This window comes from Aethalodelphis obliquidens, unplaced genomic scaffold, assembly GCF_003676395.1.
Source record: "Aethalodelphis obliquidens isolate GAN/ISIS:26980383/991018 unplaced genomic scaffold, ASM367639v1 scaffold83, whole genome shotgun sequence".
Taxonomy (NCBI): domain Eukaryota; kingdom Metazoa; phylum Chordata; class Mammalia; order Artiodactyla; family Delphinidae; genus Aethalodelphis; species Aethalodelphis obliquidens.
In genome coordinates, this window is record NW_020838027.1 from 6,201,283 (window position 1) to 6,226,836 (window position 25,554).

Consider the following 25,554-nt stretch of genomic DNA (forward strand, 5'->3'; position numbering starts at 1 on the left):
CGGGCCCAGTCAAGTGTGTCGCGGCAGCTTCCCTGGCGCTGGAGGGTGGAGAGGCTGTGACCAGCCAGGGAGGCCAGGTATCGTGGGCCTCCCAGAGGCAGGGCCTCTCCAGCCTGTGATTTGTCAGGGAAATCTCGGCCACCTGCTCCCCTCGTGCAGATGAACCCTAACCCTGACAGCTGCTCCTTGGGCCTCCTACTCTAAGCCCTGTCTTCCCTCTCTGAGCATTTTGCCTGGGACTCCGGGCAGCCTCATCCCTCTGGTTCTTGCCTTCTCAGCGCCAGCAGGACCCTGTGAGTCCTGGGGGCCAGCAGTGGGCCCAGCCCCGGATGGGAGCAGGGGACGGGGCTGCCCTCCACTTGCCATTCTTTTCTCCACCCAGAGCTGGGCCAGGCCTGTCCATCCTCCTCTCTGGAGCCCCCGGACCTTCCCCCTCTACCCCAGGATCAGACCCTGGGGGCAGCTGGCTGGGGCTTGTCCAGAAGAAGGATTATCCAGATCAGTCCCTTGTAATCTCAGCCCCAGCCCGCACCCTCCCTGTGCTCGCCGGAGCCCTCTCCGCGCCCCACCGGAGCTAAGGCGCACAGTTTTGGGTATTGACAGTGGGCCGTCTCTCACCCTCATTCTCTGGCTCCTGGACTGGTTCCTAGCCAGGCCCTGACTGCCAAGATCATCGCCACTGGTGGGGGCCAGGGCCTGGGGGCCCCCCGGAGCTGTGGTCGTGCTGCTCCTTTGCACCCCTCCCAAACCCAGCCCTTAATCCTCACAGCTTTGCTCTAATCCCATGGGGCCTGATGCTCTGCTCTCTGCCTGGAGACTGGCCGGGGAAGCACCCGCACCCCTTCCTCCCTCCGGGGCTCGTCACGGGGGCTGCTTCTCCGTGGAGTCCCGCGCTCCTGCTGCCACCCACCCACCCCCCAACCTGGGCTGGGCCCAAGCCTCTCGGAAGCCACACGCCTCCCGCCCTGTCCTCTCCCCCCACCCCGGCCAGCTGACTTCATTTGCCTGACGTCGTTGGCCCTACCCTTCCCTGTCAGTGCCCCCCCGCCCCCCGCCCCCAGTCGGGGCCAGGCCAGGCCAGCTCCCCTGGCAGCAGAGCCGGGGCAGGTGACGGGCGGGCGTCGCAGCTGAGGGAGCGAGGAGACGCCTGGGAACCGGAGCTGGAAGCCTAAAGAGGTCCAGTCAGAGCCCAAGTAAGAGGGAGCTGGGCTGGCTGTGCCCTCTGGGGCTGGGGGCTGCAGGCAGGGCTGGGCCAGCGCCGGGCCGGCTGCACAGGACTCCGCACTGGGAGGGGCGGGCGGGGAAAGTGGTGCAGACCACCCAGTCAGTTCCCTGTCTGGGGACTGGGCTCCAGCCTTCGTGAGGGGTCCGGCGTGAGGTGTGAGGGACAGAGACATGGGGATCCACCTACACCCACCCTGTGTTCCTGGCAGGAGCCCGAGCCACCCCTCCCGCTGCCCGCCATGGGGGAGATGGAGCAGCTGCGGCAGGAAGCAGAGCAGCTCAAGAAGCAGATTGCAGTAACCCCAGAACCCTCCCACCAGGGAACCCCAGAAAACAAGGAACCGGGCCGTGCGGGAGTGGGGCCTGCGGGGGAAGAGGGCTGGATTCACCCTTGAGTGACGCCCGAGAGACCCCTGACCTGGAAGTCGCCAGAGACCTCCTGAATTTGGATCTCATATTTGAGAGGCGCCCCCAAACCCTAGAGCCCCAAACCCACCCGCATCAGACGCCCACGCACCCGCCCCCGACACCCTGCCCTTACCGTCCCCTGATGTCTGCTTCCCCCCAGGATGCCAGGAAGGCCTGTGCTGACACTACTCTGGCAGAGGTGAGAGCTCCTGTCCGCCTGACAGGGCCGGAGGGGAGGAGTGGGGAGGGGAGCCCCTGGCCAGCCACAGCCTGGTGCCCAAGCTCTAGTACAGCATGTCCTTGGAGTGAGGAATGACATGAATTCATTCATTCAACAAACATTTTGCGAGGTCGGTCTGCTCTGGGCCAGGCACCGAGTCGGAGACTAAGGAGGCAGACTCTGTCCTGTCCTCGTCCATAAAATGTGATTACCCCGCCTCGTGGGGTGGCAAGGATGAAGAGGGGTAGGGCTTTGTCAATCAGAAGCCCTTCGCGACTCTAGGTACTAGCTGTCTAATACTGAAGTCGTCAGTTCTAAGATGCATTTTTTCACATTTTGACGTCTCGGAAATTGAGATGCATCCAACAATCGATGGTTACAATTATAATTCGCAGATTTTTTCCTTCGTAGAGTTGGTGGCATCTTAGATTGGATTAAATGTTAATAATAAGAGTAAACATTTACTGAACATGAGCCAGGCACTGAGCTAAGTTGCTTAAATACATAATTTCATTTCATTTTCATGACAACCCCATAAGGTAGGTGCTATAAACCTCATTCTACAGGCTCAGAGGAAAACAGGCTCAGAGAGGTTAAGTAACTGGCCTGAGATAACAAAGCAAGTAAATGGCAAGTCAAGTCTTTTGACCCTGGAGCCCCAGCCTAAGTCTAGAAGGTCAAAGGAGTTTCAGGGCCGTGCAGCTGCTCTGGGTACCCAGTGAGAGCTGGCCGTGCAGCAGTGGTGGGCGAGGGCAGGCTCCTAGCAGCTGGGTTCAGCCAGATGTGTGCATCTCTTCCCAAGTCTGTGTGTGGTGGTCTCACATCGGCAGCTTGGACTGGTCAAGGTGGTATTATTTGTACGATGGAAATCCCCCTCCCCCTCCCCCTCCTCCCCCAGCCCACGCAGGAGAGGTGGTGGTTAAACCCTTAGCAACATGCCTGTGTCTGTCTCCCGCATCAGTCTAAGCCACTGCCGGGCAGGGCCTGATAACTCTGAGACTGGGGCCCTGACCCTGAGCCTGGCACGTAACAGAAACTTGTACAGATCAGTGGCTGTGACACTGACACGTGGGCATGCGCCCTGCTCACCTCCGATTTCCTTTTTTTTTTTTTTTTTTGCGGGATCTCAGTTCCCCCACCACCACGGATCGAACCTGTACCCCCTGTATTGGGAGCATGGAGTCTTAACCACTGGACTGCCAGGGAAGTCCTCACCCTGATTTTTAATGCTCCCTTTCCTGCAGCTGGTGTCTGGCCTAGAGGTCGTGGGACGAGTGCAGATGCGGACGCGGCGGACGCTAAGGGGACACCTGGCCAAGATCTACGCCATGCACTGGGCCACCGACTCCAAGTGAGGCTTAAGAGGCGTGGGTGGCCGGGGGTGGGTGTTAGGGGGACACAGGAAGGAGAGTTGGGTGGCACGAGCGTTCTCTCCCCAGGCTGCTGGTAAGTGCCTCGCAAGACGGGAAGCTGATTGTGTGGGACACCTACACCACCAACAAGGTATCAGCCCTGTCTCCCGGCCCCTCTGCCGCCCTCCTTCCTGGGGGCCTCCTGCTCCCCTTCTCTGCTCTCCACCTGGGAGCTCAGCGCAGGCCCCCGCTGCCCCGCCCCCCGCAGGTGCACGCCATCCCGCTGCGCTCCTCCTGGGTCATGACCTGTGCCTACGCCCCGTCGGGGAACTTCGTGGCATGTGGGGGGCTGGACAACATGTGCTCCATCTACAGCCTCAAATCCCGGGAGGGCAATGTCAAGGTCAGCCGGGAGCTCTCTGCTCACACAGGTGAGTGAGTGAGAGACTGAGGGTCCCAGGAAGCCCCGGCCCTGCGGGGGGCGGCCGGCAGCCAGGGCACTGTCCTAACTACCCCCAGGTTATCTCTCCTGCTGCCGCTTCCTGGACGACAACAACATTGTGACCAGCTCCGGGGACACCACGTGGTGAGGACCGAGCGCTGTGGGTGCTGGGGCTTGGGAAGCACCTCTGTGCTGGCCTTTCTCTGTGACCCCCTCCCCTCCCCTCCCCCCACCCCGCAGTGCTCTGTGGGACATCGAGACCGGGCAGCAGAAGACTGTGTTTGTGGGACACACGGGGGACTGCATGAGCCTGGCCGTGTCCCCTGACTTCAAACTCTTCATTTCGGGGGCCTGTGACGCCAGCGCCAAGCTCTGGGACGTGCGGGAGGGGACCTGCCGGCAGACGTTCACGGGCCACGAGTCGGACATCAATGCTATCTGCGTGAGCAGTCCCCTCACCCCCGCCCCCTCTGTTCTCTGACTCCCGGGAACACCTCTCCACCTCCAACACACACAGCCTTCATCCCCTCCTTCAGCCCCCTGACCCTTTCCTTTTTTTTTAAATTTATTAATTTTTGGCTGCGTTGGGTCTTCATTGCTGCGTGCAGGCTTTCCTCTAGTTGTGGCTCGCGGGCTGTAGAGCGCGGGCGCAGTAGCTGTGGCGCACGGGCTTAGTTGCTCCGCGGCGTGGGGGATCCTCCCGGACCAGGGCTCGAACCCGTGTCCCCCGCATTGGCAGGCGGATTCTGATCTACTGCGCCGCCAGGGAAGCCCCTGCCCCTTTCAACTTTCCACTTTGAAATAATTTTCCCTCACAGAAAAGTTGCAAGAGTAACAAGAAGAGCTCCCATCTACCCTTCACCCATATTCACTGTTACCTTTCTGCCACATTTGCTTCATCATTCCCTCTCTGTAGAGTGAGGGAGGGATAGATGGACAGACGGACACAGACACACACACACCTAGATGTAGGTATAGACACGCTTTGTCATTAGCTTTTTCCCTGGGTTCTTTGAAAGTAAGTTGCAGACCTCATGCCTCTTTACCCATTAAATACTTCAGTGTGTACTTCCTAAAATCAAGGCCGTTCTCTTTCGTAGTCACAGTCTAATTCTTAAAATCAGGAAATTTACATTGATGCAGTACTATAGTCTATATTCAAATCTCACCAATTATCTGAAAAATAGCCATGTTTTTTTTCTGTCCAGGAACATGTATCGCATTCCCTTGCCTTGGATTTTCAGTTTCTTTTTTTTTTTTTTAACATCTTTATTGGGGTATAATTGCTTTACAATGGTGTGTTAGTTTCTGCTTTATAACAAAGTGAATCAGTTATACATATACACATGTTTCTTTTAAACTGGAACCGTTTGCGCCCTTTCTCTGTCTTTCGTGACATTGACATTTTTGAAGAGTACAAGCCAGTTTTCTGTAGACTTTCCCTCCATCGGGTTACGTGACATTTCCTCATGATGAGATTCAGGATATGCATTTGTACTTGGCCCTGTGCTTACACACTGATCCAGCCGACTGTAGTCGTTGGCGTCTGGGACAGCCTCCGCCCTTCTGACCATGTGACCCTGGGCACGCTGCCCACCCTCCCTCAGCCCCATGCTCTCCCCTGCAACGTGGAAATACTGTGGAGCAGGGAAGGGGGTAGGGAGCCTGGCTGCAGCTGGCATGTGACAAACGTCAGCGGTGAAGAGCGACCGTGCTGGCGGTGGAAGGGACGGGGGCGGGGGCCAGAGAGGCTGAGGGAAACAGCTGGGCCTGGAGTCACCAGGGCAGGAGCGGGGAGAGGGCAAAAAAGGCAGCGGGCTACCCAGGTCTGAGTCCTGACCCCTGGCCACCTGTACCCGCAGTTCTTCCCCAATGGAGAGGCCATCTGCACGGGCTCGGACGACGCCTCCTGCCGCCTGTTTGACCTGCGGGCAGACCAGGAGCTGACCACCTACTCCCACGAGAGCATCGTCTGCGGCATCACATCCGTGGCCTTCTCCCTCAGCGGCCGCCTGCTCTTCGCAGGCTACGACGACTTCAACTGCAATGTCTGGGACTCCATGAAGTGCGAGCGAGTGGGTAAGAACCTGCCCACCACGGCCACCTTGCTCCCCTTGTGGGGACCCTCTTACCACTGCTCCCTAATTATTCGGTAACTGAGCTTTACCCCCTAGAAGCCAGCCCCCCTTGCTTCCCAATCTAGGACCACCTTCTCTCAAAGCGAAGTTGCTCTAACGGGCCCTTCTCCACTGCGCCTGCCATGGCTGCTTCCCACCGGAAGAGCTCCTCCTGGCCACCCCCAGACCTGTGGGCCTTGAATGTCCAGGCTCCCCCAGACCTGTGGGCCTTGAATGTGCAGTCAGTGCTGGGTTTCAGGGGCATCCACCAAAGGGAAGGGCCATCTCAGGGACTATGCAGTGACAGAATTCAGGGGATGGAGAGTGACCTGGTGGCCCTGACCCCAACCTGGGTGCTTCTCTAGGACTGGCCTGGTCTGAAGCTGAATCAGATAGTGTGGCTTCTTCTCTTGGGAGAGGCCAGGTGCCCAGTGAAGATAACACTGGGCCAGAGAGTCAGGATCCAAGTCTTGATTCCACTGCTTACTTTCTGAGTGGCCTTGGGCAAGTCACTTCTCTCAGGGCCTAAATCTCCATTTGGAAGCCCTCCCCATTTTCTAGTGCCCTTGCTTTTCTCCCGGCACGTTGACATGTCCAGCCCTCCCAGGTCCCTCCCCTCCCCTCACCCACCCCGGGTTCTGCACAGAGAGATTGGCCTCAATAGAAGGCCCGCCCCTTAGGGCTAATCCTCTTTCCTCCTCTAGTCAGCTGTGTCGCCTGGCTAACCTAGGGCCTAGGGTCCCTGTGTGCACACACTCCCTGCCAGGCTAACTCCTCTCCCTTTTCTTCAGGCATCCTCTCTGGCCACGACAACAGGGTCAGCTGCCTGGGGGTCACAGCTGATGGGATGGCTGTGGCCACTGGTTCCTGGGACAGCTTCCTCAAAATCTGGAACTGAGGAGGCTGGAGGACGGGGGGCAAAAGGCCACGAAGACACTCGGCTGCCCTCTCCCCTGCCCGATTTCTTTAAGATTTTCTCTTCTACCCTGCAGCCGCCCTTCCCGCCCAGCTTTCCCCTTTGAGGGCGTGGGGAGTATGGGGAGAGTGCCTTTGGGAGGCAACACCAGGGACATGAGTGGGGAACTGCCCCATCTCCTCCCATGGCCTCCCCTTCTCCATGGTCCTGACAGCTTCTCCACCCTTGGCAGGCCTAGCAGGCTTCCCACTGAGGCCACAGGCCCTAGGATTCCCCCACCCCCAGAGCCACCACCTTTGTCTAGACCCGAGTGGCACAGGGCCCTCAGCTCTGGCACTACTAGGGTCCTGGCCCCCTTCTCCTTCGTACTTCCTCCTTTGTCTACCTTCTTGCCTCTCCTAAAGCACTGGCAATAAAGTAGTGCCCTGGTATGTCTGTGATGTTTGCCTCCCACCCCACTTCTGTTCCAAACAGATGCAGGTCCCACTTAAGTAATAACGTATTACATGTGCAATGATAAAGGCTGGGTACCAGAGAGCTGTGGGCAGAAAGGAAGGTTGAGGCAGGAGCCCAAGCCTCATGGGCAGGGCCTGAGCTGGGGCAGGAGGAGGAGGCTGGGAGGGGGGCTGTGCACAACGGTTCCCCACCGCCTGCCTTTGGTGCATATGTGTGTGTTTGTACAGGAGGGCTGTGCTGAGAAGGAATCAGATTGTAAGAGGCCTAAAAAAGCTAAAAAGTCTAGACTTTACCCTACAGGCAATGCGGGACGATTGAAGAGTTTTGAGTGGAGTAGTAACGTGATCAGCGATGCTCCTCGGGAAGATGGCCCTGGCGGCAATGTCGGTTGATGAAATGGAGGAAGGGGAGCCTGGAGGAAATGGAGGGAAACAAGGTAGGAGGTAGGTGGCAAGAAATGCAAGAGCGATAGGACAGAGGGGGATGGGAAGGGGTGGGGAAGGGATTAAAGATGCAGACTCTCCAGGAGGAAGTGACCAGCACCTAGGCTATGGGCTATTCAAAGGGAAGGATTCAAGGTAATGGCCGAGGTTAGGGTTTGGCAACTGGGCGGATGGTGCTGCCATTCACTCGGAGAGAGGATAGGGCAGGACGAGTAACTCTGGGGGAAAGATCACAAATTCAACTTTAGACAAGCTCTGAAGTTCCTCTGGGGCAGCTGGATGAAGATCAGGGTTAGGTAGAGAGACCTGGATGTCACCAGAATACAGATGGGTAACAGATGAAGCCCTAGAAGTGAACACCCAGGGACAGCAAGAGGAAAGGGCCGAGGACAGTGCCCTGGGGAACACCAGGATTTAAGGGAGGTGCGTAAATGAGGCTTGGAGGTGTCAGTGCGGGACACTCAGGCCGTGGAACACAAGCCCCCCTCCTCCCACCCCGCCCCAGGCTGCCTTTCTGCATACAAAAGACCCAGTGCAAGGTTTAGGTATAACACTTAAAAATATCATTTAAGTGGGAATGTAAATTGATACAGCCACTATGGAGAACAGTATGGAGGTTCCTTAAAAAACTACAAATAGAACTACCATATGACCCAGCCATCCCACTACTGGGCATATACCCTGAGAAAACCATAATTCAAACAGACACATGCACCCCAATGTTCACTGCAGCACTATTTACAATAGCCAGGTCATGGAAGCAACCTAAATGCCCATCGACAGAGGATTGGATAAAGAAGATGTGGTACATATACACAGTGGAATATTACTCAGACATAAAAAGGAACGAAACTGGGTCATTTGTAGAGATGTGGATGGACCTAGAGACTGTCATACAGAGTGAAGTAAGTCAGAAAGAGAAAAACAAAAATCGTATATTAACACATATATGTGGAATCTAGAAAAATGGTACAGATGAACCTATTTGCAAAGCAGAAACAGAGACACAGACATAGAGAACAAATGTATGGACACAAACGGGGGCTGGGATGAATTGGGAGATTGGGATGGACATATATACACTACTATGCATAAAATAGACAACTGAGAACCTACTGTACAGCACAGGGAACTCTACTCAGTGCTCTGTGGTGACTTAAATGGGAAGGAAATCCAAAAAAGAGGGGATATATGTATACGTATAGCTGATTCACTTTGCTGTACAGCAGAAACTAACACAACATTGTAAAGCAACTATACTCTGATAAAAAAAAAAATCATTTAAAATCACTTGCTTTAATATACAGAAACACATAAAACACAAAGAAAGCCAAGGAAGCTCTCAGTCCCAGAGTTGGTAGTGTAGGGGGAGTTGAAGAAAACGAGCCTTTCCAGTCTCCCAGGGAAAGAAGGGGTGAGAGGACACAGAATATCACTAGGCCCCTGGTGAGTCCCAGTGCTGGGGCCGTGCGTGCCCTAGTTCTCTACCAAAGGAAAGTGCCGATTTTCCTTGTCGTGGCCCTGGCCTTGCTCCCATGCTCGTCCTCCAGTTTTCAGAAGTCGTCCAGTTCCCAGAACGGCCCCTTCCTTTAGTTCCCTAACATTTTCACTCAGGGGAGAAGGCCGCTTTCCCTGCAAAAGGCAGTGGGCAAGATGAGGGAGGGCGGGAGGTTGTTCAGGGGAGAGAAGATAGGGGAATAGGGCTCCCATCTTTACGTTGGATTTCCTAGTAATAGCTTTCACCCTCTCTCCCTTTACCTGTCGTGGTGTCAGAGTCCCAGGGGAGTTGTCATCCTGCAGGATGGTGAGAGGAGATCTCCCTAGCACCTTGCTGTTTGCTTTCCATCTGCTGCACTTAGAACCTAGAGTTGGTAAGGAGTTAAAACAAGGAGCCAAGATTAGGGGTTTACAGTTTATTTTTCCTGCATCCATTCATGGACATTATCCCAGAGTGTTCTCCCAATTTCTCTACCCCATACCTTGCCCTTAGATTCTGTACCTGAAGACCAAGGAGTCTCGGGGTCTCTCGAGGGCTTGTCTGAGTCCTGGCTGGCCATAGCGGTTTCTGAGGCATGTCCTATTTCCTCCTTGGAAAACACCTGCCTGGAGGGGAGCTCAGTCTGGCTCCAAGGTGACATCTGATCCTCAAGGGAAAACCGGGTGCCCAGAGGCAAGTCCAGTGGAGAAGATGAAGGTGTCTCTAGGGGCAGAACAGGCTCTGGGGGAAGATTTAATGTGGGGTCTTCGGTCTCAAATACGTCACTCAGCTGTTTCACCAGTGGGCTTGGGGGCTCTATGGGGGGGGAGAAGTGAGGGGAGATAGTGACCCTCTGTTACAAAGCATTCAGCAAGGAGGACAAGATACATGAGCCTTAGGAGTCACGCCCTGGTGGGTGAGGGACTGGGAAGAGAGAAATTGGTGACAGGGAGCAAAGTGTTGAGAAAAGAGTGACATGGGGGCTTCCGTGGTGGCGCAGTGGTTGAGAGTCCGCCTGCCGATGCAGGGGACACGGGTTCGTGCCCCGGTCCGGGAGGATCCCACATGCCGCGGAGCGGCTGGTACCGTGAGCCGTGGCCGCTGAGCCTGCGCATCCGGAGCCTGTGCTCCGCAGCGGGAGAGGCCACAACAGTGAGAGGCCCGCGTACCGGAAAAAAAAAAAAAAAGAGTGACATGGGTTCAAAGCAGGAGGATGGAGGCCCCTTCTGATAATGCTGTCACCCAAGGATGCCAGGTGACAGCGTTACCAGGATTCCCTGGGCCCAACACTTACCTCCGCCGGTCTTCATAGGTGTCCGTGCAATGCCAAGGGTAGGAGAGCGGGGATCTGAGTCCTGGGACTGCTTAGGGCCCTCCGCCTGCTCCCCTGCTGGCAGGTTTGGCTGAGGAGAGCTCTCTACCTGTCAGGACCAAAGGCTAGAACAAGTCTGGGCCCTCACTCTTCCCCGCCAGGTCTCTAGCCTCAGGTCCACACTCCAGACGAGAATTGCCAAGGCCCTCAGACACCCAGCCTACTTCACCGGGATTGAGAATGTGGAAAATAAGGCGGGGGGTGGTGGCGGGGAGTGAGCGCTCTCAGAATCAGGTTAGGCAGAGGCCCCCAAATTCAGACAGTTTCGCTGCCTCCCCCACCCCGATCCTGAGTACCTGGATGGGAGTGCGCAGGATGCCGGCGCTGGGTGAACGGGGGTCCGCCACGCGAGCCAGCAGCTTGTTGTGAGGCGGAGGCCGCGCTGGAGTGACTGGGACGCTCTTGGCTGAGCCCATCTCAACCAGGAGAAATAGGATGGGGCAGGGCCCGGCCCGGGCGAGGAAGGGATGCCTGTGAGAAGTGACTCAGGTCTCAGTCCCTACCGCGACCACGTTCGCCCTCTGACTCCAGACCACCCGCTGAGGAAGCGCCTGGCCGCCGGGCCAGAGGTCTCAGAGGGGATGATGACTGATACAGACAACAAGGCAGCTCCTTCTGGGCCTCCGGGGCCCGCTAACTTATTCACTATTTTATTCACATCACTTACCGGGCCCCAGCTCCAGCTTTGGATGCAAAACAGCTCGATCCTCAACTCCCGAAGCTAAGTTTCAAACTTCCCGCCACGCCCCTGCCTTGACCCTATTGGCTGAGTCGACCCTGGTTCCTATAGGTCCGCTATGTGAGACCCGCCTCCAGTGCAGGAAGCCATTGGGCTGGGAGGACGTCTATCATGGGGACTGTGGGGCCAATGGACGACGGCTTGACTTGCCAGGGGTGCCGCCTCCTCGATAGAGGGACTTTTGTTCAGTATAGGGCTGCGAGCTGTCTGTCGTAAGACTTTGCAGAACGCCAGTTTTCGCTTTTGAGACCTTCAGTTTCGAAATCAAATGATTTTATTAAAAAATAGAATCATGAATTATTATGTACATATCCAGCTGGAGACGGAGTTATGAAGATTTTTCTGAGGCCAAAGAGATCGTAATCTTTATTGGTCGACGGAGTTAGCAATCACTCGACACTAACTCTCAAACCCCGCCTCATTGGACAGCCCCTTTTCAAATATCAATACTACAACTGCCCTTCTATTTTCCCATTGGACAGGTCCCCAGGAAAGTTTCTGGGATTGACTGGTTTAAACCACCGTCAGTTTCTGCTCTTCAATAGACAGCACACTAATGGATTGTAGGGTACCGGAGTCCCAGCAGCCAAAACTCCGGGACCCATCTCACTGCTCTACGTGCGCTCTAACCTGGAGGAGTGGGATTGGCTCTTCCGAGCATCGATTGCATTAGAAGCGCTTTTCATTGGCGATAGTCAAGAGCCGGGCAGAGGGCGGAGCACTAGCGGGCAGGCTCAGTCCAACTGCCATTCTCGCCCGTCTTTCCTTCAGCGCATGCGCTTAACGAGTGGCGCTCATTGGACTAAAGGGTAGGGGGTGGGGGACTAGAAGCGGTGGGAGCCGCTGTGTGTCGAGGAGCTGCTGCCGGTGTCATGGCGGAGCTGAGTGAGGAGGCGCTGCTGTCAGTATTACCGACTATCCGGGTCCCCAAGGCTGGAGACCGGGTCCACAAAGACGAGTGCGCCTTCTCCTTCGACACACCGGTAAGCCCATTCCCCACGGCCGCAGCGAGCACGACTTCCTTCCATCGCCCTGGTCATTCCGCCGGGGCCTGCAAGTCTTGGGCCACCGCCTCCCTGCGGTGCACCATGGGACTTGTAGTCTCCCACGCTACCCCTGCCGTTGCTTCGAATTCGCGGGAGCTGTCGTGTGACTACCGCCCCCGGAAGTCACCGCGCCCGCCTCACCCGCACCCGGTCTCGTGGAGCACTGTGGGGATTGTAGTCGCTCACTCCCTTCGTTACCGTTCTAAGCCAGAGGCGCAACCCGGTTGCCAGACTACATCTCCCATGTGGACCCCTGCGAAAGCCTGGGAGTTGGCCTTGCCTATCGCGCATGGCTCTCCGGGTTTTGTAGTCTCGTGTGGGAGGGATGGTGCAACCCCCACACACAGTTCTGGGCCCGGGTTGGGGTAGGAGGGTGGGGACTGCAGTTCCCAGGCGACTAGTAGTCTGGAAGTGGCCTTGAAGAAACCCGGTTCTGAAAAAGGCAGAGTTAGAGAGCCTCCACCCATGGTTAATATGGACAGGGGCCGGGGAGGTGGGTCATTGGTGGTAGGGAGAGGAGGAAAGAGGAGAGGAAAGCCCTAGTCGTTTCTCCTTTGAGGTGAATTATGGCCGCAGCCCTCTCTCTTTCTCCCGCCCATCACAGAGAGCAGAGGGAACCCTTCTGAAAGTATTCCCAGAGAGGTGGTTTCTTTCGTGTTGGGTACTAAGGCCCCTTTCCCATCCCGCTCCCACTCCTGACTAGTTAGGCAAAGCCGCCGCCCACACCGTGCTTCACGTTTTGCAGGCTCCACCCGGTACCTCCCTCCCTTCCTGCAGTTCTGCCTTCCTGTGACACCCTGAGGCAGACACAAGCCTCCAGCTAGGCCAGAGCCTGAACTGAGAGGGCAGCAGCCTGGCTGGGATCCGCCCCCCTCACCACCCCTCCCTCAAGCCGCTGCTGGGCCCTGCCCAGGGTGTTCAGCCAGACCAGCTCATGGCCGGGAAAACTGCAAGTCAGAGTGGAAAGGCTTCATTAATGCATCGCCAGTGCTGGGGATAGCAGCGTGATCTGAGGCCCAGTTCAGGATCATCACTGTGATTTGTAGGTTGCTTGGTTTTCTAGGCTTTGATCTGGGCCCCAGACAATGTGCTGCTTCTCTGAAGTCTGGCTTTGGCAGAGCTAAAAGAGGACGGCTGCTCAGAGCAGAGCTCCAGGGTTCCCAGTCTTTGGTGGAGTCAGCGTCTTCTCTTTGCAACATAGGAGTTTAATCACTGCAGAGCTCCCACAGGCCTCCCAGTCTTATCAAGTGCATGCATTGGTGAAGCACTGTCTTTCTCAGGAGGGAAAGGTTTTTTCCTCAATTATCAACAGATGGTAGAAGTCTCCCTTCTTTCAATTACCTACAGTGGCTCCTTCTCTACACTCCTGTCCCTCTCCTTAGTAATGGTTTGAACAGTCCAAAAGGGGCTTTTGTAATCTCATGACACTTTCCTTCTCTCACCCCAAGTCAGGAGATCTCCATTGGTTGGCTTTGCTAACCAACTTTTGGCATATTTGATTATCTTCAAATTGGGTTCATGGTAGAAAAAGCTTATATGACCTCCGTGATGAGAAATGCTGTATTTGTTCATGCACATTATAACCCACACTGTTCTAGGGAGTGGTACAGAGCAATCTATGGGACTGAGAACTGCGGTGCGGTGCCCTATTTTTTTTTTTTTTTTTTTTTTTTGCGGTACGCAGGCCTCTCACTGTTGTGGCCTCTCCTGTTGCGGAGCACAGGCTCCGGACGTGCAGGCTCAGCGGCCATGGCTCACGGGCCCAACCGCTCCGCGGCATGTGGGATCTTCCCGGACCGGGGCACAAACCCGCATCCCCTGCATCGGCAGGCGGACACTCAACCACTGCGCCACCAGGGAAGCCCCCGGTGCCCTATTTTTAACTCACAGCAGAGAATTTTTCAAGGCCACTGAGGCTTTAATTCCAGGAAGAAGATGCCTGTTGTTGCTTGGATCTGAGGGAAGACTCTTGTCCAATTTCCTCCTCCTCCATCACTCTCTTCTCAAGGGCACGGGTGGACTTGCTCAGTTTGGGGAAAGCCCGTCTTCTCTCCTCAGCTGTGATTTGCAGTGGACACTTGTCTTTCCCTGTTTTCTTCCTGGGTCATATGTGTTCTTGTCTCAGAAGGTGTTGATAGATGGTTCTAGAAAGAGGATGGCTTTGAGGTTGGAGGTTGATGGGACTTCAGTGGGGATTTGGTTATTGTTCGGGGGCGGGAGGGGCGAAGCATCAGGGCGGTGACTGGAGAATGCTGGACTTCATGTCCTTGCCAGACTGGGTCCCAGTTCAGCTGTGAGCCCCAAGCGAGGCATTGTTCTCCTGGAGCCAGACCTCAGCAGGCAAGGAAGGAGGAGACCAGTGTGGACCAGGGATCGACTGCCTAGTAGAGTGAGGGAAGGGAAAGGTCTGGCCTTGCTGGCGAGCTCGGGCTTAGGTGTCTTGTTCAGGTGCTGGCATCTGTGCTCCTCCGGTCTGGAAGGTTTGCTGAATCTTGGAGGTCGGGTGGGGTTGGTCATGGTGTCCCTAGATTAGGTTCAGTGTCTGGCATGGAGGTCTTTCCAAGTCTATGGTAGCTGATCCCCGTTCACTCTCCGGATCTCTGGGCTCCAGGAAAGAGGTAAAGGGAGTTCTCTGCAGTATACCAGAGGGCTCCCAAGAAGAAGCAAGAAGGAAGAGGAGTGGGGACTGATAGGTGTTGCTCAGCCCCGGTGTCCTTGTGGGTTGTTATCAAAGTCACAGGAGGATGGGGAGACCCTTAGCCAGGTGCCAGGTCCTAGAAGGCTAAGTGACTCGCCACAAGCCACACGGTGTTTGAGGACAGATCTTGCTTCCGGAAACCAGCAGCTTCTGACTCCAGGTCTTGGTCTCCCCTGGCCAGGCTTCATCCTGCCTGTGTTCCCTCCCCTGCCTCTTGTCCTGCAGGAGTCTGAGGGTGGCCTCTACATCTGCATGAACACATTCCTGGGTTTTGGGAAACAGTATGTGGAGAGACATTTCAACAAGACCGGCCAGCGAGTGTACCTGCACCTCCGGCGGACCCGGCACCCGGTAGGCAAGGCCTGAGGACATTCGGGCACATCCCACTGGGCCCCCGTATTGAATCTGTCTGTTCCATCCTGACCTCCCGCAGGCCTCAGTTTCCCCCTCACCTATTTCTGTTGGTGTCATTAAAACCCAGCACGTGTGTTTTTTAGCTCCTTTGTCTTCCGAGGTTAGCCCACTCCATCCCGTCCATCCTCCTCATTTGTACCTTCCTTGGTGCTCATGGCTGACGCTGCCCTTCCTGCCTCGTTGCAGAAAGAGGAAGACACAACTGCAGGCACTGGAGACCCTCCCCGCAAGAAGCCCACCCGTCTGGCTATCGGTGAGCATCACGGCCGTCCTGTTCTCCTCCCTGAGCTGGCCATTCCTGCTCTCAGAGGTACTAGGAAAGCCCCCGAAGGATGGGCCTGATCCGTGGCCCTGAAGCCCTGGAGGGGACAAGGTGAAGTGCTGTCTCAGAGGAGGGGTGTTGACCTGTGGTGGTGGTCCTACCCCCCCTCTTCTTCCCTGTCTTACCAGGTGTCGAAGGCGGGTTTGAGCTCAACGAGGAGAAGTATGAATACGATGAGGATGTAAAAATCGTCATTTTGCCGGATTACCTGGAGATAGCCCGGGATGGGTTGGGGGGACTGCCTGACATTGTCAGAGATCGGGTATGAATACCTTCCTGCCCTACCGAAGATTCTAGGGCAGGCGGGGCCAGAGCAGTGATGTCGTGGGCAAGGCCCGAGAAAGCTGAAGACCACGGGGCTAGAGGGGCACGTGGGGCTATGGGCTGGGTCCTGTCTCTCACCCTCTGCTTCCCCCAGGTGACCAGTGCGGTGGAGGCCCTACTGTCGGCCGACTCAGCCTCCCGCAAGCAGGAGGTGCAGGCCTGGGATGGGGAAGTACGGCAGGTGTCTAAGCATGCCTTCAACGTCAAGCAGCTGGACAGCCCTGCTCGAATCCCTCCCTGGTGAGGCCTGGCCCCTCCACCTCGGGGTGCAGCCCCCAGAGCTGGGGCCAAGAGGCCACCCTCCTGGGGGTCTGGTGGGAGAGAGGGTCGGGAGCAGGCTAAGGAGGGAGACCTGGGGGAGCTGAGCTAAGTGAGGGCATCTCCAGAGGAGAGGAGAAGAGAGAGGTCTTGGACCAGCGGGGGACCCACCTCTCCCATAACCCCCTGACCCATATTTCGGCTAATTTTCTTCTCCCGGGGTTAGTGGCTGGAAGTGCTCCAAGTGCGACATGAGGGAGAACCTGTGGCTCAACCTGACCGATGGCTCCATCCTCTGTGGCCGGCGCTACTTCGACGGCAGCGGGGGCAACAACCACGCCGTGGAGCACTACAGGGAGACGGGCTACCCGCTAGCCGTCAAGCTGGGCACCATCACACCTGACGGAGCTGGTACTACCCCCCCCCACCCCCGCCGACCACCTCCACGTGGAAATCGCTGGGTCTTAACCCTTAACTCATCTCACGTGACACGAACAAGACGCCAGTTTGTTCTCTTGATAAACGATGAAAATATTGCAGTAAAACTGAATTTTAACCCCCAAATCTCAGTCCCCTTCCTAGGGGTCACCATCGTTGTCTCTTAGTGAGTATTCTTTCAAACCCATCTCACTCTAGAACCTTACCTGTAGGGTGGAGGCACAAGGAATTCCAACCCTTGTCCTGTTTCACCCCATCTTCCCGGACAACCAGTCCCAGAAGGGCTTACGGCCTCACTGATGCTCGAGCGTGCCAAGAGCGTTACCCTCACGGCTCGTCCTTCTGTCCCACCGAGGCCTCTCAGGGCAGGGGGTGGGGTTGGTGGTCAGGCTGGGCCTGAGCCGCCCCCTCTGACGCTGCTGCTGCTTCCTATGCTAGATGTGTACTCATATGACGAGGATGACATGGTCCTGGACCCCAACCTGGCCGAGCACCTGTCCCACTTTGGTATCGACATGCTGAAGATGCAGAAGGTGAGACCCCTTCAGCTTCTAGAATCGTTTCATCATTCACTGACTACTCTTGAGCCCCTACTATGTGCTGGTCACTGCAAATGAGACGGGGTGGTCCTCGCTCTCATAGGCTTCTATTCCAGATAAGAGGCAGGCATTGATCAGATGCTCACGCAGATACGGGAGTAACTGCAGGAGTTTCCAGGGGGCCGCCTAGTCCAGGGGATGGAGGAAGTGATGCTTGGGTGATCTGAGGGTGAGAAGGGGTGGCTTCAGAATGGATGAACGCTTTAGCTCGGGGGAGTTGAGTTCGTTTCATCCCCTCATTTGGGCAGAGGCCTGCTGCCTAACGGGCCCCTGGGACAGTTGCCTGTGGCCTTCCGGAACTTGCACTGGAGGATACCCAATGGGCCTCCCGTGTCAGAGCCCGTAATTCAGCACATTCCAGGCTCCAGCTGGCTCTCGTCCTAGACCAAGTGAGAGAACGGAAAAGACGCAGGGCTGCGTTCCTTAGCCTGTCTGAGGTGCCCCTTCCTGTGCAGACGGACAAGACGATGACGGAGTTGGAGATAGACATGAACCAGCGCATCGGCGAGTGGGAGCTGATCCAGGAGTCGGGGGTGCCGCTCAAGCCCCTGTTCGGGCCCGGCTACACAGGCATCCGCAACTTGGGCAACAGCTGCTACCTCAACTCGGTGGTCCAGGTGCTCTTCAGCATCCCCGACTTCCAGAGGAAGTGAGTGCTGCCCTCTCCCCCAGGCCGGCCCCCGGGCTCTGCGCCCATGACGCCCGCTCCTCCCCTGGCAGCCAGCCTCCAGGCACCCTCCTTTGGCTGCCCTCAGGCCCTCTGTTCTAGCTCAGTCTTAGCTCCTGGTACACTGCGAGGGGAGCAGGTTCTAGGGCTGCATCACTATCAACCCGGCCACACACAAACCCACTGGTGGGGCCAGACGCCCAACCCCAGGGCCCCCCGAGGCCTCCTGACTGACTCAAGGGCGAGCAGGTGGTCTTTATTTTAGGCCAGTGACATCAGGTGAGCACCTAACAGGTACATGGAGCATTTGGGGATAGGGGAGGGCTAGGGACTTGACGGTAGAAGAAAGGCAGGTTCTCAGCATAAGTGAGTGTCTAATTGGGAAGGCCTGGTACACACGTGAAAACTTAGAACACATTGACACGTTCTGTTCAAAGAATATGAACTGTATTTATTCTTCTCCTGGGCTGTCTTCTCCCTTCCCCCGACTCTCTGTCAGGGACGGGGCTGGAGTGCCCTGCATGCCGACCAAGTTGGAAATGGGAGGGAGGGCAGGTTGCTGGAAAGAAGTGGACCCCAAGGGTCAACTGCGTGCCTCCCCGCTCTGGAGGGAACCTGTTCCCTGAGCTGGTAGATAATTACTCCCTTCCCTTTTCCTCTGGGGCTAGACCAAAGCCCCTCCAATGACCCTTCCCTTTGCTCTCAGATATGTGGATAAGCTGGAGAAGATCTTCCAGAACGCCCCGACGGACCCGACCCAGGACTTCAGCACCCAGGTGTATGTAGCCAGTCCTGTGCGCCTTCTCGCTCCTCCATGACCCCCTGGAGTGGACAGCGGTTCGGCCTCTGGCCAGCTAGAGGCAGTTCAGCCCCCGGCCAGCTAGAGGCAGTTCAGCCCCCGGCCGGCTAGAGGCAGTTCAGCCCCCGGCCGGCTAGAGGCAGTTCAGCCCCCGGCCGGCTAGAGGCAGTTCAGCCCCCGGCCGGCTAGAGGCAGTTCAGCCCCCGGCCAGCTAGAGGCTGTTTAGCCCCCGGCCAGCTAGAGGCTCTCAGATGACCGCCTGCTGGGCACGCTGTCTGCCTTGAGTTGGGTTCCCATGGAATCTAAGGTTTTTCACATTTAAGGGAGTTGTCTAAGGGGGCTTTGAGCAGGGGTTGAGTTGGGGAGGATGAGGTGTAGATGGGTGTCAGATGGAAGCTGAGTGGTTCTCTTGGATGTCAACGCAGGGCCAAGCTGGGCCATGGCCTTCTCTCGGGAGAGTATTCCAAGCCAGCAGCAGAGTCGGGCGACGGGGAGCAGGTGCCGGAACAGAAGGTGAGTCTGGGCCTCCATCCCTTTCAGGCTCTGGAATTGTGGGCAAACTGAGATCCGGGAGGTGTCTAAAGAAGGCCACTTGGTGGCCTCTCGGGCCCCAGCTGAATCGCCGCCCTGGCTCTGCCTAGGACGTCCAAGATGGCATCGCCCCTCGGATGTTCAAGGCCCTCATTGGCAAGGGTCACCCTGAGTTCTCCACCAACCGGCAGCAGGATGCCCAAGAATTCTTCCTTCACCTTATCAACATGGTGGAGGTGAGGGCGCTCTTCACACACCTGCTGTCTGCCTGCGATTCAGGTCCCTCCCTTCTCCTTGCTGCCCATTCTTTCCTATCAGCCCTAACACACTCCCAGCCCCGGGACCCCACAGCCTACGCGCCCTGAGCTTTCCCTGCGAGGAGCGGCTGCACCTGAGGAGCGCAGCAAAGGAGCGACCCTCACAGTCGCTGGGCTTGCAGCCTAATGAAGGATGCACCCAAAGAAAACGATAGGCGGTTGCTTAGCACTTAGAAAGTACAGACACTTCGCCACGTAGTCCCACCGTGTCCGGATGGGCCAGAACTGGCGGGGTTGATTAGGGAAGGCTTCTGCTCTGCTCTGGCATCCCTGCCCCTCTTCGTGGTTGTCTCTCTTCCACTCCCCTCTCTCCCTGACCCGCCAGTGACTCTTTTAGGCTCCCATCCCAGTGCCTGGCTGCCCAGACCTCCCCACCCTGCCTCTTCCCCATAGAGGAATTGCCGGAGCTCTGAAAATCCTAATGAAGTGTTCCGCTTCCTGGTGGAAGAAAAGATCAAGTGCCTGGCAACGGAGAAGGTGAAGTACACCCAGCGAGTGGACTACATCATGCAGCTGCCTGTGCCCATGGACGCGGCCCTGAACAAAGGTGGGCACTCTGCTCTCCCAGCGGGGCCTGGAGGCGGAGGCTGAGGCCTGGGAGCAGTGCTTGGGTGCCTTACAGAAGCAGAGCCCGTGGTCCGCCCTGCTCCGTGGCCAGAGGGCCGAGGCGGGGCTGTTGGGGGCAGGTGGGATTAACCTTGCCTGCAGCTGGTCAGCAGAGCTGTGTTGAGAAAGAGGCAAGATCACAGACGGACGTGTGTCCGGTAGGTTTGGAGAGGTGGAGGAGCTGAGGTTGTCGTGGATGCAGCGCCAGTAGGGAGAGGCTCAGGGGGGAAAGAGGCAGCCCCCTCTGAAGGACCCACCCACTGATTCTGTCACCAGAGGAGCTCCTGGAGTATGAGGAGAAGAAGCGGCAAGCCGAAGAGGAGAAGCTGCCACTGCCAGAACTTGTTCGGGCCCAGGTGCCCTTCAGTTCCTGCCTGGAGGCCTATGGGGCCCCCGAGCAGGTAGATGACTTCTGGAGCACGGCCCTGCAGGCCAAATCAGTAGCCGTAAAGTAAGTCCTGTGGGTCTGGGCCCGTGTCAGTGTAAACCCAAAGATGCTGTCAGCCTTTTTTTTGCATTCTCGAGTCCCTTTGTGGTCATAATCTCAGACTTGTGTCAGTTGAGGCTGGTGCCCCGGTCCAGGAGGCCCCAGCAGGAGGGGACTCGGATAATTGCGACACGCTACCTTGACCTGCCCCTACCAGTCCCTCGTCTCTCTTGGGATGGAATCAGTTTCCAGGGCAGCCTCTCTCCGCTCACTTCCCCGATCCCGGCAAAGCACAGGCACTCAGTGACAGTCGTGGACAGAATTGAAACTTCCAGTATATGATCTTACTCTTTGCTAACCCATCATTGGGCATGAACTTGAGATGTGAAAGAGTCTCTGGTTGCCGGGATTTCAGCCATGAAATCCATGCCCGTGAGACGCCCCCCGCCCCCCCCCACGCCCCCTCACTTCCCCGGCTTCTGCTTCTCCGTGTCTACAGATGCTCTTCATGCCTGACCAGGGCAAGAAAAGAATATGGAGTGTCTTCTGGGCTGTTAGGGCTTCTATCCATGACAGGCTGAACCCGGGGTGGGGCTTTCAGGAGAGGTTCTCTGGGTACCAGGACGTTCTCTCTTCCCTAGGACCACGCGATTTGCCTCATTCCCTGACTACCTGGTCATCCAGATCAAGAAGTTCACCTTCGGCTTAGACTGGGTGCCCAAGAAACTGGGTATGGTGGCTGGGACGAGCGAGGGAGGCTAAGCAGAAAGCGCTAGAAAAAGAAGGGGCCTTAACACGTAAACTAATGCTTCTCCAGCTTCCCTCCGAAAGGGGAAACATTACCTTAGATGTTTCAAAATGTGTCTAGTTTGAAAAGCGCTGACTAAAAATATTAAGACTTCTTTGATTTTTTACTTTTTTCACTACATGTTTTAATTGAAGTGTAGTTGATTTACAACGTTGTGTTAATTACTGCTGTACAGCAAGGTGATTCAGTTATATATACACATTCCTTTTTTTTCCATGTTCTTTTCCATTATGGTTTATCATAAGATATTGAATACAGTTTGCTGTGCTGTACAGTAGGATCTTGTTGTTGAACACTTCTTCGATTTCATAGTTATGACCTAAAACCGAAAGTTACCTTCATAGTTTCATATAATTGGTAAGATGCTTTCATTTTGATAACCTTGAAACAGTTTTTCACGGGCCTTACAGGCCCCTGGTGACTTTGCCAACTGCAGAATTAACTTCATTTCCTAGATAAGTCGAGCCCCACGGAAGTATAGAATCATTCTGCGGCGCGTTCGGAGGCGCCTTCCTGGCTCGTGGCTCATTGGTGGTAGATCCAGGACTGGAATCCTGGTCTCCTGAACCCCGGCCCCTGATGCTTTTTATTACACTGAGAACCCTGCAATGGGTCCTGCTCTGAGCAGCTTCTTACTACAGAGCAGGATGGGGGCAGGGGCTTGAGATTCCTGCAGTGCTTATACCCAGAGGGCCTCGGGGAGCTGCTGAGGTGACCTCTGTCCTGCTGTTCCACTTGCAGATGTATCCATCGAGATGCCAGAGGAGCTAGACATCTCCCAGCTGAGGGGCACAGGGCTGCAGCCTGGAGAGGAGGAGCTGCCCGACATTGCCCCACCCCTGGTCACTCCGGATGAGCCCAAAGGTAGCCTTGGTTTCTATGGCAACGAAGACGAAGACTCCTTCTGCTCCCCTCACTTCTCCTCTCCGACATGTTAGTGACTCTTCTTCCTGCCTGTCTCTTTCCCTTGCTGATGGGGGTCTTCTCGGCCTGCCTCCCCTTGTCCCTGTCCATTGTGTTTCTCCTGTCCTCCCTTTCAAATTTCCTCTGCCCTCTTGATGGACATGAGGACCAATAGAGCACCCCCAGCCACATCCTCTGTGTGGCTGGCTAATGGCCTCTGCCCTCGTTCACCTCGAGTTGGGTAGGGGGCGGGGGCAGGTTATCATACTCCAGAAACGGCCTGTTCTGAGAGAATGGGCAAGGAAGGGGCTCCCCGGGGGACCTCTAGCCTCAGTTCTGTACCTTGAGGATACTGCTGGCCACACGTGATGTCGTTTTGTCATTTTAGTTCTGGAATAAGGTGCCAGGCCATGGAGGAAAAACACATGGAACGGGTGGCTGGAAGAGGGCTGGGGGTGGACTGTGGGAGCGAGGAGGGGCAGGGAGTGGCCCAAGGAGTCAGGCCCCTGTGCCTGCGCTTCTCCGCCAACAGCGCCCATGTTGGATGAATCGGTCATCATCCAGCTGGTGGAGATGGGCTTCCCGATGGACGCCTGCCGCAAAGCAGTCTACTACACGGGCAACAGCGGGGCCGAGGCCGCCATGAACTGGGTCATGTCGCACATGGATGACCCGGGTAAGCAGAGCTGGGGAGCTGGGGGGTGGTGAGCAGGCAGGGCCAGCACCCTCCCGCAAACACTTCAACCCCTTCACATCCGCAGATTTTGCAAACCCCCTCATCCTGCCTGGCTCCAGTGGGCCCGGCTCCACAAGCGCAGCAGCTGACCCCCCGCCAGAGGACTGTGTGACCACCATCGTCTCCATGGGCTTCTCCCGGGACCAGGCCCTGAAAGCCCTGCGGGCCACGGTATGGGCGTCCCCAGATGAGGGCGGGACCTGTGGGAAGAAGCGGGTGGGAGCGAGGTTCCATCCCTCGTGAGCAAGACCGAGGATGACCTGTGTGGTACGGCCAGTCTGGGGCTCTGCCCTTTAGCGGCTGTGATAAGGGAGCAGAGGCCTTCACTGGGGGCTTTCTTGACCCTGACTTTTCTAAAAAATAAAAAGTAATGCTTCCCTCCTCTCCCAGAATAATAGTTTAGAACGGGCTGTGGACTGGATCTTCAGTCACATAGACGACCTGGACGCGGAAGCTGCCATGGACATCTCCGAGGGCCGCTCAGCTGCTGACTCCATCTCCGAGTCCATACCGGTGGGACCTAAGGTCCGGGACGGTCCTGGAAGTGAGTGTCCCGGGGAACCAGGACGGGCGGGGGCTGATCCACACTCCCTGAAATCCCGTCCTGGGTGTGAGCTGCTGGGTGCATCCGCCCTCACTGTCTCCTCCCCTGCCCCTCCCTCCCTAGAGTATCAGCTCTTCGCCTTCATTAGTCACATGGGCACCTCAACCATGTGTGGTCACTACGTATGCCACGTCAAGAAGGAAGGCAGGTGAGGGGACAGCACGTGCCTTTTGAATGGGACAGTGTTTCTGGGGGTGGGGAGGGGCATCCTGGAAGTTCTGGAATATTTGTGAGGGACAATAAGGCATTGCCTGGTCGTGGCGCAAATTCACCAGAAATTGGCAGAAAGCCTGACGGCAGAGATGGGCAAACCTAGGGCCCAAGGGCTGAATCCCGCCACTTGCTTTTATAAATAACGTTTTTACAGGCATGGCCACACTTACTCGTTTATGTATTGCCTGTGGCTCTTTTCACGCTGCAACAGGCAGGCTGAGTAGTTGTGTCAGACCGGATGGCCTGCAAAACCTGAAACATTTCCTGTCTGGCCCTTGACAGACAAAGCTTGCTGATGCCTACCTAAAAGGAATGGGTGCAGGTGGCTGTAAAGATACCACAGGGTCTGAAGACACCGAGTAGAGTAGGAATGACCCTGTGAGATTAGGACGTTCCCTTGAGACAGGTGGCAGCTGGACTGTGGGTTTGGGGACCGAGGCAGAGAATGTTGGGAGCCTTTGCCCCAGAGTCACCAGGGTCAACTCCAGGGGCCACGTCAGAGAGACTGAGTTGCGAATGCCCGGGTTGTTCATCCTTTCCCCCCACCCCCTTCCCCAGATGGGTGATCTACAATGACCAGAAAGTGTGTGCCTCTGAGAAGCCGCCCAAGGACCTGGGCTACATCTACTTCTACCAGAGAGTGGCCAGCTAAGAGCCTGCCCTGAGCCCTTACCACTGAGGGCGGGGGACAGACCACCCAGCATGAGGGTTGGGCGCCCCCCTGCTCTGTTACCCTTTTTCTTTTCGTCCCCGGCAGCAGGGAAGAAGCTAGTGGCCATGGGAGAATGGCCAAGCAAAGCGGGGGGCGCTCGGGAGACTTTGGGGACAGAGCAGGAAGGGGACAGGAGGGGCCGGCTGCCTGTCTGTGAGGAGACTGTAGCTTTCCTGCCCTTGACCCCATAGTGCTCTGCTTCTCTGTGATCCTGCCAGCGTGGCGTGGAGCGGGCTTGTTTGTGTGTGTGGTGTGGGTGTAGCTTTGTGCAGCCTCTTCCACAGGAGGGGGCTTCTGTGCCTCCCCTCCCCACTTCGTGTTTGCTCCCCGTGTGGTCGGGCAAGGAGGGACATAAGGGAAATGGGGACCCCCCTCACCCTCCTGCCTCAGTCTTTTCCCCACCCTGTCTCTCCCCTGTCCTTCTCTGGAAAATGCCAAAATACAGGATGTGAATAAAAGTACAATGGTTCAATCGTGTCCTGTTTGATAACTTGGGGGAAACTGTTAACCCCCTGGGGTTAGCAGGAGGGCCAGTTTCTGAAAACTCCCGGCCCCAGCCCTTTGACCCTCATGCCCCCTCGTAGGCAGTTCTGTGCTTTTTACCATTCTAGCGCTCTTGGGAGATTGGGGGGTGAGTGAGGTGAGCACTGGGGGAGTAGAGGAAAGCTGAGGGGTGCGAGCTGTCAGATGAAGAAAAGTGGAGTGGGGCGACACAGAGCACGGATGGGGTGAAGAGTCCTTCCTTCCAGCCATCACAGGAGAGGGGGCCCAAATGGGTACCTCCCAAATGTCCCCAGTGGCTAGGGAGCCCTGGGCCCCAGGCCCTGCAGTCCCTTGTCAGGCCTTGGCCCGCTGGAGTAAAAAGTGGGGTACTCCATGGACTTCCCTGGTGGTGCAGTGGTTAAGAATCTGCCAATGCAGGGGACACGGGTTCGAGCCCTGGTCCGGGAAGATCCCACATGCCGC

The 25,554-nt window shown here is 56.5% G+C and overlaps 3 protein-coding genes across 12 annotated transcripts; 2 read left to right on the forward strand and 1 right to left on the reverse strand.

Annotated features, from left to right (window-relative positions):
* Window positions 1-81: 81 nt before the first annotated feature.
* On the forward strand, window positions 82-7,119 carry GNB3 (G protein subunit beta 3). 2 transcript variants are annotated; one of them, XM_027093256.1, is made up of 10 exons: window positions 82-1,193; window positions 1,434-1,520; window positions 1,793-1,831; window positions 3,097-3,203; window positions 3,292-3,355; window positions 3,473-3,635; window positions 3,724-3,790; window positions 3,887-4,088; window positions 5,509-5,725; window positions 6,555-7,119. In XM_027093256.1, exons 2-10 carry the CDS (start codon window positions 1,464-1,466, stop codon window positions 6,659-6,661), a joined length of 1,023 nt encoding a protein of 340 aa, XP_026949057.1. In that variant the 5' UTR covers window positions 82-1,193; window positions 1,434-1,463; the 3' UTR covers window positions 6,662-7,119. The 2 variants fall into 2 exon arrangements, with proteins under 2 accessions (XP_026949057.1, XP_026949058.1); XM_027093257.1 differs by having other exon boundaries at window positions 4,010-4,088.
* A 196-nt stretch (window positions 7,120-7,315) lies between these two features.
* Window positions 7,316-11,206, reverse strand: CDCA3 (cell division cycle associated 3). Of its 3 annotated transcripts, none has more exons than XM_027093265.1 (6): window positions 11,095-11,206; window positions 10,724-10,898; window positions 10,350-10,476; window positions 9,578-9,871; window positions 9,337-9,440; window positions 7,316-7,547 (listed from the first exon to the last, which is right to left on the reverse strand). In XM_027093265.1, the coding sequence occupies exons 2-6, from the start codon at window positions 10,841-10,843 to the stop codon at window positions 7,425-7,427; spliced, it is 768 nt and encodes a 255-aa protein (XP_026949066.1). In that variant the 5' UTR covers window positions 10,844-10,898; window positions 11,095-11,206; the 3' UTR covers window positions 7,316-7,424. The 3 variants fall into 3 exon arrangements, with proteins under 3 accessions (XP_026949066.1, XP_026949067.1, XP_026949065.1); XM_027093266.1 differs by lacking the exon at window positions 7,316-7,547 and adding an exon at window positions 8,855-9,210 and having other exon boundaries at window positions 9,578-9,796; window positions 11,095-11,205; XM_027093264.1 differs by lacking the exon at window positions 7,316-7,547 and adding an exon at window positions 8,855-9,210 and having other exon boundaries at window positions 11,095-11,205.
* Window positions 11,207-11,806: 600 nt separating this feature from the next.
* Window positions 11,807-25,060, forward strand: USP5 (ubiquitin specific peptidase 5). Of its 7 annotated transcripts, none has more exons than XM_027093245.1 (20): window positions 11,807-12,149; window positions 15,136-15,261; window positions 15,511-15,634; window positions 15,775-15,908; window positions 16,065-16,210; window positions 16,455-16,639; window positions 17,105-17,199; window positions 17,721-17,914; window positions 18,639-18,710; window positions 19,157-19,244; window positions 19,373-19,498; window positions 19,973-20,126; window positions 20,462-20,636; window positions 21,254-21,342; window positions 22,162-22,353; window positions 22,856-22,999; window positions 23,085-23,230; window positions 23,450-23,603; window positions 23,727-23,807; window positions 24,435-25,060. In XM_027093245.1, the coding sequence occupies exons 1-20, from the start codon at window positions 12,039-12,041 to the stop codon at window positions 24,440-24,442; spliced, it is 2,544 nt and encodes an 847-aa protein (XP_026949046.1). In that variant the 5' UTR covers window positions 11,807-12,038; the 3' UTR covers window positions 24,443-25,060. The 7 variants fall into 7 exon arrangements, with proteins under 7 accessions (XP_026949046.1, XP_026949043.1, XP_026949042.1 ...); XM_027093242.1 differs by having other exon boundaries at window positions 17,730-17,914; window positions 23,727-23,811; window positions 24,435-24,546; XM_027093241.1 differs by having other exon boundaries at window positions 11,810-12,149; window positions 23,727-23,811.
* The last annotated feature ends 494 nt before the right edge of the window (window positions 25,061-25,554 follow it).

What these genes read in the sequence shown, in the direction of transcription:
- USP5 (XM_027093241.1), top strand. Translation starts at nt 12,039, where the DNA reads ATGGCGGAGCTGAGTGAGGAGGCGCTGCTGTCAGTATTACCGACTATC. An exon ending in TCCGGCGGACCCGGCACCCG is followed by an intron (nt 15,262 to 15,510) that starts GTAGGCAAGGCC and finishes GCCTCGTTGCAG; the next exon opens with AAAGAGGAAGACACAACTGC. An exon ending in CAGGACTTCAGCACCCAGGT is followed by an intron (nt 18,711 to 19,156) that starts GTATGTAGCCAG and finishes ATGTCAACGCAG; the next exon opens with GGCCAAGCTGGGCCATGGCC.
- CDCA3 (XM_027093264.1), bottom strand. Translation starts at nt 10,843, where the DNA reads ATGGGCTCAGCCAAGAGCGTCCCAGTCACTCCAGCGCGGCCTCCGCCT. An exon ending in ACCTATGAAGACCGGCGGAG is followed by an intron (nt 9,872 to 10,349) that starts GTAAGTGTTGGG and finishes CCCCCCCCATAG; the next exon opens with AGCCCCCAAGCCCACTGGTG. An exon ending in GGACTCTGACACCACGACAG is followed by an intron (nt 9,211 to 9,336) that starts GTAAAGGGAGAG and finishes TGCCTTTTGCAG; the next exon opens with GGAAAGCGGCCTTCTCCCCT.
- GNB3 (XM_027093256.1), top strand. Translation starts at nt 1,464, where the DNA reads ATGGGGGAGATGGAGCAGCTGCGGCAGGAAGCAGAGCAGCTCAAGAAG. An exon ending in CACTGGGCCACCGACTCCAA is followed by an intron (nt 3,204 to 3,291) that starts GTGAGGCTTAAG and finishes TTCTCTCCCCAG; the next exon opens with GCTGCTGGTAAGTGCCTCGC. An exon ending in CGGACATCAATGCTATCTGC is followed by an intron (nt 4,089 to 5,508) that starts GTGAGCAGTCCC and finishes CTGTACCCGCAG; the next exon opens with TTCTTCCCCAATGGAGAGGC.